The sequence below is a fragment of the Astatotilapia calliptera genome, chromosome 18 (assembly GCF_964374335.1).
Source record: "Astatotilapia calliptera chromosome 18, fAstCal68.1, whole genome shotgun sequence".
Classification (NCBI taxonomy): domain Eukaryota; kingdom Metazoa; phylum Chordata; class Actinopteri; order Cichliformes; family Cichlidae; genus Astatotilapia; species Astatotilapia calliptera.
In genome coordinates this window covers 9,882,293-9,896,000 of record NC_137439.1, presented here as the reverse complement: position 1 = coordinate 9,896,000, position 13,708 = coordinate 9,882,293, and the positions used below count along the sequence as shown (strand labels likewise).

General features: G+C 39.4%; 1 protein-coding gene across 1 annotated transcript; it reads left to right on the top strand.

The window, feature by feature from the left end:
• The first annotated feature begins 4,773 nt into the window (after positions 1-4,773).
• Positions 4,774-9,637, top strand: LOC145422020 (uncharacterized). The gene is made up of 4 exons (XM_080293162.1): positions 4,774-5,151; positions 5,392-5,456; positions 7,424-7,517; positions 7,609-9,637. The coding sequence occupies exons 1-4, from the start codon at positions 4,944-4,946 to the stop codon at positions 8,673-8,675; spliced, it is 1,434 nt and encodes a 477-aa protein (XP_080149288.1). The 5' UTR covers positions 4,774-4,943; the 3' UTR covers positions 8,676-9,637.
• Positions 9,638-13,708: the final 4,071 nt, after the last annotated feature.

Below are 13,708 nucleotides of genomic sequence, written 5' to 3'. Positions count from 1 at the left end.
AAGTGCTCACAGAAATGTTTTCCTGGTGCTTCGAACCACTTCATCTGTTTTTGAATTGATTGAGGAGTGTAATTGCTCTGCAACACAACTGCTCTTTACTTGCTCTGTATTGTTCTGTGCTGGGCTCTTGAGTGCCTTTCACAATAGTGTAATTAATATGAGGAGAGAAACAAAGTTGAGAGTATGGAAGTGTGATGCATTCACTTGACAAGAACAAAAATACACCTGTTTTTTTTTTTTTCTGAATTACAATAATTATCTTGGAAATCCAAAGAAAAACTTGAGATCTTAAAATCGTAAAAGAGGAGAGAGTCTTTGAGTCATATAGTTGATAACAGTACAAACTGTTTGCTGTATATTTAAGTGTTTTTCTGGGATCTCTTAAACATCAACATACAAAAATAGCAGTATCTCCCAAAGTTTTAAATGTGAGCAAAAGTAAATCCATCCATCCATCTTCTTCTGCTTATCAGCTGCCGGATCATGGGGGCGGCAGCCTAAGCAGAGAAGCCCAGACCTCCCTCTCCCCAGCTATCTCCTCCAGCTTGTCTGGGGGAACACCAAGGCGTTCCCAGGCCAGCCGAGAGATATATTCTCTCCAGCATGTCCTGGGTCTGCCCCGGGGCCTCCTCCCGGTGGGACATGCCCTGAACACCTCGCCCAGGAGGCATCCTTGTCAGATGCCCGAATCACCTCAACTGGCTCCTTTCCATGTGGAGGAGCAGCGGCTCTACTCTGAGCCCCTCCCAGATGGCTGAAATTCTCACCCGAGAGGACAGCCACCCTTCATAGGAAGCTCATTTCTAACTGTGTAACACTAAGTGGGGAGTCAGGAATTATCATTACTACTCAAGAAATCAAGCTTTCGTGTTCTTTTGAGATCTTACGTGAAATATGTTTCTTTGGTTGGCACAAACAACTCATTTTTAGCATTTATGCACCTGCAACACTTATTTTCATAAAGGTGAATTATATAAGCCTAGAAAACCACCTTTTAATGGGCTAAAATTACCGATTTTAGCATCTAAACAAAATCTGGTGCCTGAGTTAACCAGCAGCACAGACAGAACAAACAGTGCTGCATGTGCATGGACTGGTCTCACTGATTCAGAAAAACAGGAGCGTTTTTGCACAAATGAATCCATTATGTCTCTGTAGGTGAGAAACATTAGAAGCTGTCAGATGTTCTTGTCTGTAAACGGAGCATTTACTCAGACTTGTCATTCGTTTATGTGTTACTAACTTTTTTTTTTTTTTTAAGTAACAGGCCAAAAACAAATGTTTGATATTTGCAAGCTACTAACTAAAAGCTTTTTCTGTTATTTAAGTGCAGAACTTCAATTTTTAAAAAAAATCTAAATTACTCAAAGACATTTATTTTGTGTCAAAAGTACTTTATTTTATTATAGTAGCCAGTACAGTCCTGTAATCAACCATTACCTCAACCCATATGACATATTAATAGAATTTTAAAGGGCACTGCTTCTTATGTGTCCTTTTACATTTGAATTAAATTTTTAAAAGATAGAGAAAATAGTTACAAACATAGATTTCATTTCTCATTATCACATATCAATTCGAAAATATTTGATTGTTTTTATTGGTACAAGTGTATGCATTATTTTAACACATTACATTGAAATTTAGCGTTCTGCTTTTTTATTTGCTGTTCCATACTATAGCATATATAACGAAGCAAGTATACTGGACCAGTTTTTCTAAACTTTGGTTGAGACATCATGCCAATGCTGTTAAAGTAAAATAATTTAATTTTGCATCAGTAAAATAGATTTTAAGATATGGGCTGGTGTGTAGTTCACCCACACAGAGTTTAACTGTTGTAGAAGTTACTGTAAGGTAAGTTTTAAATTTAGTCGAAGACATTCAAATAGTTGCTTTGCAGCATTTTATTTCTGTCCTCTTATGGGCTGCGCACTGAACCTCAAATCACAGTATCTTCTAAAGTTACATGAAATTTGCGCTTGCACTGTAGTGCCACATTCTGCAAGTTTGGTCTTAAACAAGACAAATTACAGCTGGATAGTCTTTAACTTTCCAGTCGAGCCAAGATTTCAATTATGTGACATTTTCCACTAACCAAAAAAAATTTCCTTGAAGAAATTAAAGGATGAGTGTTAATGATGAAGAATCAAAGAGAAGGTTGTGCATTAAATACCTCATTTACATCTATGGTGACTATCAAGAATTTCAAATGGTCAAAGACTTTGACGTTTCTCTTTGTTTGTTTGACTACCTATACCTACCCACGATGATATTTATTGTGTGAAATGTATTTTTATTTATGACCTGGGTCAAAGACATAATCCAGAAACTAGTTACTAAAGCAGTGTTGAGTATTTTATATAGACAACAGTGTCCTGAATTGTCAGATGGACTTAAAGAGGCCATTAAAATAGCACCGACCAAGCCAACAGAGAGACTGTCTGAGGCAGGTGTCACAAAACTATTTCTTGTATCATATGAGTGCTTCTGGTTTTTTTTGTTTTTTTTTTTTCCCATGGAAATGAAATTCCTAACCTGCCACTGCAGTGTCGATGCCTCTCAAAAGTGCATCACAAAGTAAACCTCTTATAATTTCCCCCCTTCCTTATATGAAGTGTTTTCTGTTTACTTTAGTACAGAGGTTTATTACACAAGGCTGCTGATCAACAATTGCTGAAACCCAAGGCCGTTGTGGAAAGATTTAAATTCACTTTGTACATGAAGTTGGATTACATATTCAAGGATACGTAATATGTGAATAACAAAATATAATTTTCTTTATTTGTATTTTCTAATAAATGGAAAATTCTGTGTTTGAGTTGTGGATTCTTTTCGTATTGATCAGTCTAAGTAATTGCTAAATGTTAAATCTTTCAAATGCTGATTTCTTCCTTCTCTCCATTCTGTTACATCTCCTACCTTCCTCCTAGTCTTCCAGTTTTTCCATATTCTTGGAAAAAAATGTAAAACTGGGACCCTGTAGGGATCCTTGAAGGAGCCTAATTTACACAATGTATAAGTTCTAAAATCACAGATGGGACCTTTGACATTACGTTTTTTTTCTTTTCTTTTTTTTTCAATTACTAAGATGCTAACTCACTAGTTTATAATTTTTAGGATCCCTGGATACGTCTGTTACAGTAACTGCATATTCTAAAGTGGGCCAGTGTGTGACTTGGGAAGATGAATGGCTGATGAGCAAAGCCTGTGAGTTAGTTGAGGCAGACATCACATCACACCAAGTCTATTTAAGTGTAAAGAATCTTTCTCTCTGACATCTCATGCCAGCATCCACCCTTAGTTCTGGAGGACATTTGACTCATCACTATGCAGTTTCTATGTGTAGCATGTTTGTGGGGAGTAATAAGCTTAGTAATAAGTAATAAGAGAGTAATTAAATTCAGTTGTGTATTTGAGATTAAAATGAGAAGATTTAAAACATGGGCGATGTTACCGTGACTACCATGATCTGTTTGTAAAACCCTGATCTTGAACCCCAATAACGGCATTTTGGTTGTTGCCATGTTGTGTTTCTTAAGATCCTGCCGTGGGCACATTTGGATGAATAGGTGGAGTTTTTAGTTATCACATTAAGGCTTGTGAGATACTGTTATGAAGGGAGTTATTACTTCTAGAGACAATCAACTGTGGCACCAAGCCATAAACATTTTAAATTTTGCTTGCCACAAATGCCCTGTGACAATGCGCACGTGTTTCTTTTGGTTCTTCGAAGTTGGTGTCTGCTTCATTCTGAGTCGAGGGCAGTGGTAAAGGCACAATTCCACAATGTCTTTAAACTGACAGTGAAAGATGGTCTCAATGAAAGTTGGTATTAATTGTGACGCACCACGAGTGGCTAGATTTAGCTTTCTCAAATCTGTTTTGTGTGTTTCAAACTTTTTTGTAAACAGCACACTGGGTGCTGGCAGCTAAGAACAAGAAACTGAGGATACAGTTCACACAGGCTCACCAAAACTGTACAATATGAGGGATGAGTCTTGATTTCTGTTGCAACAATCAGATTTTAGGGTCACAATCTGAGGAAAAATCGGGGTTCGGAGTGCTGCTGGTGGTGTAGCAGTGTGGTCGATCTTTCCTTGGCACAGTTCGGGCACCTTGGTACCAATTGAGCTTTCTTTAAACACCACAGTCTATCTGAGTGTTGTTGCTTGCTCATCCCTTTATGACCACAGTGCACCCATCTACCGATGGCTGCTTCCAGAAGGATAACACACCCGTCAAAAATATGTTAAGGGTTTAGTCTAGAGGTATGATTGGTCTGGTACTCATTTGTACCAAGAGATCTATTTCACAGGTTCTTCTTACACAGAAAAAAGGTCTCCAAACAAATTCATATAAAAGCAAATGAACTAGATTAAGGTATCCACGTATGTTTTCTTGTATTTTCTAAATTTTTTACTGATGTCCTGGAGTCCCAAAGAGAAGGTCTGTTGTTCCATTTGCACACATTTCCTGAACTTTCTTTATTCAAACATTTTTTCTATCTTTCTTTAGTTTTTACTACTACTGCAATTAGTATTTGTAAGTACAATCTGACTTGTTTTTTGAGACCATGTGGCATATTTCCCAATAAAATACAACAAGAATCTAAACTAATCTTTGAGCTGGTTATTGACCTTTATCTCATTTCCTAACCCACAATTTCCTTTCTACGTGCAGTTTTAGCTCAAATTTAACACCCATGGGTGATGACTCAGAAGGATGAAGGCCTCGTACCTGTTATTCCACCGCGCCTCTATTCGTGTATTTATGGTAAAGCCCTCCGCCACACGGAAGAAAGGTTTCAGCTAGCATGATGCTCACAGGGATGTAAAAATTTTCTACTGCGTCGCTTCTTTTCACATTTTTTAAACCACTACTTGGAAGCACTTACTAATTCTTCTAATTTACCTGGCATATATTACTTTGAATGAGTCAACATGGCGACGTGCATTCCCTTTCAAACACAGTTATCCTCAATAATGGAGGTTCTGGTGAAGGCAGCAGTGGCAGAGATATCCAAACTAGTCGATGACAAATGTGCGTTTCTGCATCTTGAAATATCCCGAAAGCAGAGCGAGAACGAGATGCTGAAGAGGAAACTGCTGGTGATGGAGAGCAAAAATGCGCAGCTGCAGCGAGGATTCGGTAAGATTTCCATCACTGTTTGTGCCAACTGACAACTCAGTGTGTTGTGCATCTAAATGTAGAAGTAGAACCAAACGCAGGAAGAATTTGATTTAAAAAGCCACCGCTGGTGTGTTTTATGTAAACCTCTGCTTATTTTTGTAAATGAATTTCGAGGTATTTTACTCCCCCTCCAAATAATATCTACTTTTCCTCTGCCCGAGCTTTCAAATTGAGATTTTTCTTCCCTTCTGCAACCAGAAAACTACATGGACAGAGGAACTGATGTGGGGAGCAACTGTCCGCACCCTGCAAGAGATATGAAGGTCTGTGTTTACTACATGCTCTAATAATTGTTGCCTTTTGGACAACATTTGCTCTTTTAAAAAAAAAACCCAAACAAAACAAACTTTTTTGTTTTTAGAGAAGTCATACATAAAATGAATATGTTGCTGCAAGTTTCAATGTTTACACAGTTTAAAAACATACCAGCTACATGGAAAAAGTAACTCCGCTTAATTTAGATGTTTTAAAAGGGAGACCTGGCCTTTAAACAACCATGAAGTGACATCTAAGGGATAACTTTGTAACAGCAAGAATGGTGATTGAAGGATAAAAAATGTTTTGAAGAAAAGTCAACAAACTGTTAATTTTATTCCTTGTTAAATTAAAGTTATTTCAATAATCCTTCAAAATAGCACCTGTAGGTCTTTCATGGTGGTTACGATGGGGTAAGATTTGCATCTCGAGTTATTTTGTTACCCCCTCTGTGTCACACACCTAGACTTAAAATCAGGTCCAGGTTAGGCGTCTGCGATTTGAGCTTCCTTTAACAGTGACAGCTGAAAGCTGTGAGGTTTGTGCTCTGCTGTTCTCTTTGCTGTTGAAGTTTGTGGTTGTCATCAAGACAATATCTGAAGATTGTGTTCATTTAAAAATAAATAAATAAACAAATAAAACAAGAAAATGTGTATTGCCTGTGAGCATGGGAATTCAAACATATCCCCAAATGATATGAGATAAAATCCCCCACACGTGGAAGGTCAGTTCAACCCAGGGGCAGATTGACTGATGCAACAAGAAGTCTTGCAAAAAACTTGAGCATTTGTTCATTTATTCTTTAGCTGTTAGTGTCAAAGTGTTAGCATCAGAAAAATAAAGAAACAGTAGAGCTGTATGGCTGGAGTAACAGTAGACATGTTTGGTGCAGACAAAAGATGGCTTTTCATGAGAAAAACTGTTCACCATCTGTGAAGTTTAGTGGTGGAAGTGTTGTGGTTTTGCGCTGTTTCGCTGCCTCTGCAGAAGGTCCCTTATAGTCATTTATTTACTTGTGAGTTCTACTTCATATTAAAAACTGCTTAGATATAATGTGAGGTCATCTGTTGAGTTTGCATTGAGGGGATTCTCAAAAATCTTTCATGTTAGAGTGATCAGAAATTTTCACACCCAGACTGATGAACACTTCCGAAAAGCCTACAAAAAGTTACAGTGTTTGGACGTGGATATAAGATGTGTAGTTTTGTACACCAGTACAGTGGATTTTAGATCAAACAATCGAGATGTGGTGAAAGCGCAGACTTTCAGCCTTTAATTGAAGGGGTTTAACAAAACTGTTACATTAACCTTTCAGGAATTATGGGCATTTTTATGCACAGTTCCCCATAATCAGAGGCTCAGAAGGACCTCACTGTATTTCTGCTAGGCCTTCACACACCAGTTAAAGTAATTGCTGTTGCTGTTTTTGTACTGTAAATGATTGAAATGGTAACTTTATCTTAAAGCGTCATCTTTATTTTGTTTTCCAAAAGAATTAAAAGTTTGCCTTTCTAAACAAAAAAAATCCAGAAACTTTTAGTGGTTGTATATATTTTTTCACAAATTGTAAAAGAAAAATGGGGGGAAAAATGGGCAGCTGACACTGGTGATAAACTAGTTCAAAAAGTGGATCAAAAACCTGTGTGTTAATCTAATAGTGTCAGTTATATGATAAATGTCACCTCGCTGCGGAAATGTCACCTCTTAATCTTATAGTTTTGGTTTCATTGCTGAGGCTTTGTTTGTGTGACACCACTCCCATAGGTGTTTCTATTTATGGCAGGTAGCTGTGTTATGAAAAGGGTGGATTAATAATTAGTAAGTTGTTTGTAGAGGGGAAAACAAAGCTAAAAGAAGTGAAATATAAAACTTAATTTGGCAGATTCTGGTGTTGCAATCTCTATATTATTAACATATATCTTAGAAGTTCTCAAGTTGAAAAACAAATAAGGTAATCCATGCCCTTTTTGTGTAGTTTCCTGAGATTGAAGATGCAACTGTTTCCTTCACAATTAAAGAAGAAAGTCCAGATGAGGCTCTATGGATCAGTGATTCTGCTGGACCAATTGGTGAGTTGAAGACCTAGGTTTTGTGCAAGAATTAAACCTTAATTGAACTTCACACCCTTACCTGAAGTCTCCTAACACCTGTCACCTGCAGGTTCTGCTGTTCAGTACCCTAACGCTGCTAGTGCTCCAGAGAACCAGCAGTTTGAAGAGGGCCACCAGTTAACCCATCCAGAGGTTGCCAGACAGAAGCCATCAGAGTTCAGTGACTCGTTTAACTCTGCCCAGCGTGCAGTAGACATCAGTAGCCTTCAGTTCACAGTGAAGACAGAGAAGGAAGAAGATCGACTGGCATTCAGACAGGATGGGTGCCAGCACAATGTGGGGAAGCAGACGCAACTTGCTGCTGAATTTTCATTGGATGAAAGGGAGAATCAAATTTGGTCGTCCATAATTGAAGGTAATGACATTGACACTGGGTTCCCTGACTTCTCTAGTGTAGTAGAGGAGTATTCCAACACGTACCCGGACCATTCAGATCCAAATGTAGCTTCTAACCTGAGCAAGTCGACTAACGTCCAGCAGTTGCCTTCTCAGAGGCTTTGCAATGGGATTTACAACAGCGAATATCAGAAGGACGTTCCACAGTCGTCAGATTTCCAGCCTAGGTCGCAGGCTCCGTTATTGCAGCAAGACAAGCAGAAGGAACTAATTTACCCGCAGAGAAACGCGTCACACTCCACTCACCTGAGCCAGCTAGAGGAAGACCCTGAGAGGGAGACCGCAACTCGAGACGGACCAGTTGTAACTCAGTCGCACAACACGTTCACACCGAGCAGCTTTAACCCTCACAGCCTACACAAACCCCTCTCTGGGACGGCCCGATGCTACGGGTGCTCGCAGTGCGGAAAGTCGTTCAGCCGCCTCCACCAGTTCAAGCTGCACCAGCAGAGCCACAAGAGAAAGCGAGCGTTTTGGTGCACGGTGTGCGGGAAGAGTTTCCAGTGCTCGTCGCACCTCAGCATACACCACCGGACTCACACGGGAGAGAAGCCGTACGGTTGCGGACAGTGCGGGAAGAGGTTCACGCAGCAGAGCAGCCTGAGGGTTCACCAGCGGACGCACAGCGGGGAACGACCATACAGCTGCTCACAGTGCGGGAAAACCTTCATCCTCATGCATCATTTAAAGCGACACCGAATCATTCACACCTACAGCTGAGGTGGTGCGAGTGGTCGAGGTGAAAGACGACGGTCTGAGAATCAAATATTCAGTGGACGGCAGCTTTTTTTTCCAGTGGGATTTTTTTTTAACCATATGGCATTACTGAACAACTTTGTATATTAATGCATATTTTACTATGCAAAATCCATCTGGATATCAACATGTTTGCTTCTTTTTAAGTACTTAAAATGATCAAAATGTGAAACTGAACTGCACCCTCGTTCACACGTTTGTGAAACCCTTCCAAAGCTAGAAATCCAAAAAAATGGAAAAGGAAAACCAAGCTCTTAAATGGTAAATGGCCTATATTTGTATAGCGCTTTACTAGTCCCTAAGGATCCCAAAGCGCTTTACACAACCAGTCATCCACCCATCCAATCACACACTGGTGATGGCAAACTACATTGTAGCCACAGCCACCCTGGGGCGCACTGACAGAGGCGAGGCTGCCGAACACTGGTGCCACCGGGCCCTCTGACCACCACCAAGCAACGGGTGAAGTGTCTTGCCCAAGGACACAACGACCGAGACTGTCCAAGCTGGGGCTCGAATCGGCAACCTTCCGATTACAAGGCGAACTCCCAACTGTTGAGCCACGATCGCCACCAAGCTCTTAAATGGCTGAGTCGTCATCTAAAACCACGTGGCTTTGCTCTTACAGTTACCTGCATAAGTGCAGATCTGCTCTGACTTCCTGTTTGTTTTTGCTTCTCATGTCGAACTGGGGTTCGTGTCATCTCAGTACTGAAACCTTACAAGCACAAGATGCTCATTACCCCCATTCACTCTGACAAAGGTTTTTCATTCAAATTCATTCAAACTTTTCTCAGGTTTGTGCTTTAATGTCAGACGTTCGAAGCCTGCCTGACTCGTCCTCTCTGTTAGATTTTCCATGAAACTCTTCCCATAAACCCTTTGCTCTTTGTTATGCTTTATATTAAAACTGTTATCAAAACCAACAGATGCATTTTTTTGCTGTTATACTCACATGAAAGAATTAAATTCAGACCTTTAGATGGATGAAGGGATAGAGGGTTTTGTCAGTGTTTCTGGTTTTGGACGTCACACTTTTTCAACGACAAACTTCGAGCTCTTGGGTGCAGCTACTCGCGTAGTAAAAATGAATGTCATGTTGTGGTTTGTACTCACAGTTATGTGACTATAACTCACAGGTACACACTTCTGTTTGCTCCACTTCACGTGCCCGGCCGTGGAGCGCTGGCTGTTCTGAAAACTCTGACTGCGAGGTCAATTAGCTATGCGAGACAGCTGTGCCTCTCCTCAGCTGGCAGTGCTCCCATCACACCGCTCCAGCTCTCCTTCATACACCTGAACCAGGAAACCACTCCCTGCTGACATAGAGTTCCTCAAACTACTTGCCTGAGTTCACTATCATTCAAAATTAGGCTGCAAATATTATTTTAATCCATTAACTTTCAAAAGATATATGACTGATTAATGTTATTTAACTCTTGTCACGTTGACCATTAAGTAATTCACCATTTTGTGAGTCATTAACAATAGAAACGGATACAAGCTGAATTTTAGCATTAGTAAAACCTTTGGGGATTTTTCCCTTAAAACAAAAAGGTTAAAACCACAGCTTTAACTTTTTGTCTTGAACAACAATGGTCCAAAAACCAATTACGTGAAAGACACGAAAAAAAACAAGCCTTTGATTTTAAGATTTGATTTTGTAACACAAACAAGATATTTAATAGGAACATTTTATAATTAATTTACTCGGTCAGCAATCAGATGATGCTCAGATTATAGCATCCTACTGTAATCCACCAAATTTCTGTCTGCTTCTCTGCAAACTACAAGACTTCAGCAATAGTCATGGCAACTAATTTTAAACCTTATCTAGATTAAATTTTATTTTACCTAACAAACACCCACCGACATGTGAAAATGACCCTTTTTTTTTTAGCATTTATACACTTATCATTTTATATAAGCATCATAGCATTTTAATTGCACGACAATTAAACGTCTCTATTATTGTGGCCTCTTTAACTTAGGCATAAAGCGCCTTGAGGCGACTGTTGGGATCTGGCGTTACATAAATCAATAACCTGATTTATATCTACAAAACTCGCCTGCCGACCACCGAACAACAGACTGAAATTGCAGACAGACACTACTGCAGCATGCCATGCACTCATCAGATTTGTAGTCAGTCCATTAGATGAGATGTCAGCAGAGGGCGTTGTAACTCATCCAGGGTGACTGTGCAAAAAGGGAACTATGCTGCTGCCTGAACAGGAACAGGGAGTTCACAATTTGATGTTTATTACAGGAACTAACAGCAACCACCTGCCTGTGAACTTCATGTATTTTACAGCCTCTTACATAAACTGCTCTCAGGACAGTCCTGCGACAGGCACATCAGCCTCTAGAGCACTTGTCTCTGTCTCTTTGCGTTATTCCACCTCTTCATGCTTTGTGTTCTTCACTCGCTGTTTTCGCTTGGACTGTCAGGCTCTCAAAGAGGAGAAACCCTGTAACACTGAGACAGTAGATTGAGTCGTACACAGGCTGTAACAGGCCTGAGATCATTTGGATAAAACTGCTTCCTGTTGTTTATAAGATAAGCCTTTTGGATTGTAATGCCAGCTCACTTGGTTTATACTGAAATCTCTAAACAGCAGTGGATTACTGCGAAATTTACTTCTATGGTTTCCAGACAACAGATCCATGAAATAACACATTCATTCTTAGAAAAATAATGCTGGCATACCTGAAATACTATTTTATTTTTTTTTATTTGCTTTCATCGAGTCAATATCCCAATTTTACTACCAAATATGGCCTTACTCTGGGTTTGTTCTATTAATAAATGTTGGAAATATAACATGCTAAAGAATGATTATTATGCTATAATGTTAAATATTAACCTTGGTTAACATGGACTTTTCAATATCATCATCATCAACAGATCAACACTGTGACGTCAGTCTTCTGTGTAAGGTGACCTTGAGTGTTTTGAAAGGCGCCTAAAATAAAATGTATTATCATTATTGTTATTACTTCTCTATCCCGTTTTCAAGGCTCCAGACTCTTGGCCTTGTTCAAAACCTGTCAGAGTTTTTGGTAAGAGCACGTGCACAGAACTAATATGGAAAATCTTGTTGGTTAAATTTAAAGTTTATCTTTGTGGGCAGGATTAAATACACAGTTTTAATGTGGCTTTTTATTGGGAGGTTGTAAAGTACAACAAAAAACTGCCCGGGTGCAGTGTGCCCCGGTAGATGGCGTGTGAAAAACACTTCCTTTTTCTTCTACATTATCTTTCGAGAACAGCTGTCATATTTGTGAGACTTTTTTGATGTAAGTGGAGGAAGTTTTCAAAGGCTTATTTGTCCAATAATGGGCCATTTTAATACAACCCCTCAGTTTATCCTCTGTGTAAAACATCCTGTTTTAGCTCACTTCACCTACCTTTGAGCCAACTTTCTGTCAGCTGGATGCCTCTCACAAGGATTAAACAGTAGGTGGGCGGGGCTTCTGTGTTCTTAGTTTTATAGCTGCGATGACAGTAATCGTGTCCCCTCTAAATAATAACACACAGAGCTGAAGCGGAAATGTCTAAACCTTTGTCTCTTAACTAATAACTTGCACACATGCGGACACTTTATTTGTGTGTGCGTTTTCGACTATTGTTCAGCTGTTTGTCTTGTGTAAATATCTGATCATGACTGCAACTCAATGCATTTCAACATCTAAGTTAAACTGGTGACAGAGTTTACAGAAAATAGGTCTGAAAAAGAGAACAAATCTAGTGAACTTCACTTCTCTAGGTTAAAATGCTTTGTTGAGGCCAGAGGTCAGAGGAGAATGGCCAGACTGCTTCGAGTACATTCAGAGATCAGAGGTGCGATCTATTCCTATGGCCTTATTAGTAATCCTGTATATATTTCCACTCACATTTCAGCAGAATCTGTCTTCTGTCTTTTACCTCAGCTGCAAGTTGTAGAACGTGTTATCTGTGGCGATTCAAAGCTTATATATAAAGTGTGTTCAAGTCAAATAGTGCAGATCAGTACCTTTAACTTTCTTGTTCGAAGGAGGAACCAGAAGTGAAAATATGTCAACCGCTTTGCGTTCAACATATTTTTATGAACAGCAAGCAAATTACTCACAGTACACTGAGGACTCACAAAGGTTTATGTGCGTACTTTTCCATAAATCTAGCCTTCACACCCACAGGATGATTCTTTGTTTCTGTGTATTTATTCAGCACATTTTGTGCAGACACCTGATCGCCCTCTTTTGGATGCTGGATTACAGACAGCTTGTAAAATTCTCACAACCTTGTTTGGCTATAAACAGCAGTGCCTGAGCGTCATGGAATTTTTTTTCTTTTCATGGGAGGAGGAAGGGAGCAAATGGCAGTGGGTGATATTTGGGTAAGAAAGTGACCAGAGGTGGCATGCAGAGTAGAAAATGCATGGGAAAGTTAGGGGAGGCTGTCAGTGATAAGAAAGGAGGATAAGGACTGCAGATAAAATGAGAAACAAACTGAGTACCTACTAAATTCTTACTCAGGGAAGCTTACACTGAGCTAGCAGGTTGTGCTTTAATTGAAGGTTTTCTTCTAACAGGCTCCTTTATGTGTGGACACAGTTTGGATTTCTTCACCTTTTTTGGTCCAACAGTATTTTTCTTTGTCCTTTAGGTGAAGCCGAATATTAAAAATAACATTAAAAATTTTGGAGTTATTTAAATTAAGCTGATCAGATTGTCTTTGCTTTAGTGGCACGTTTACAAGGTAATAAATAAACCAAAGGGGTACAAAAATACTTGAATGAAAGACACTAACTTCACAAATAAAAAGGTGAGAACAGTCAGGAAATGTTTGCACACGAATAACAAAAGAACATTACTTTAATTTTGAGTCTCTTAATGCTTTAGCATGAAAATGAAGATTGATTTAAATCATTTCAAGATGACTGGAGAGAGACATCCTGTGATTGATCACAGAAACATTCAGCCCCACAGTTTCAAACGCAGCACACAAAAACCAC

Coding starts and splice junctions, on each gene's coding strand:
- LOC145422020 (XM_080293162.1), top strand. CDS start 4,944: ATGGCGACGTGCATTCCCTTTCAAACACAGTTATCCTCAATAATGGAG. Junction 5,152..5,391: donor GCAGCTGCAGCGAGGATTCG/GTAAGATTTCCA, acceptor TTCTGCAACCAG/AAAACTACATGGACAGAGGA. Junction 7,518..7,608: donor TGATTCTGCTGGACCAATTG/GTGAGTTGAAGA, acceptor TGTCACCTGCAG/GTTCTGCTGTTCAGTACCCT.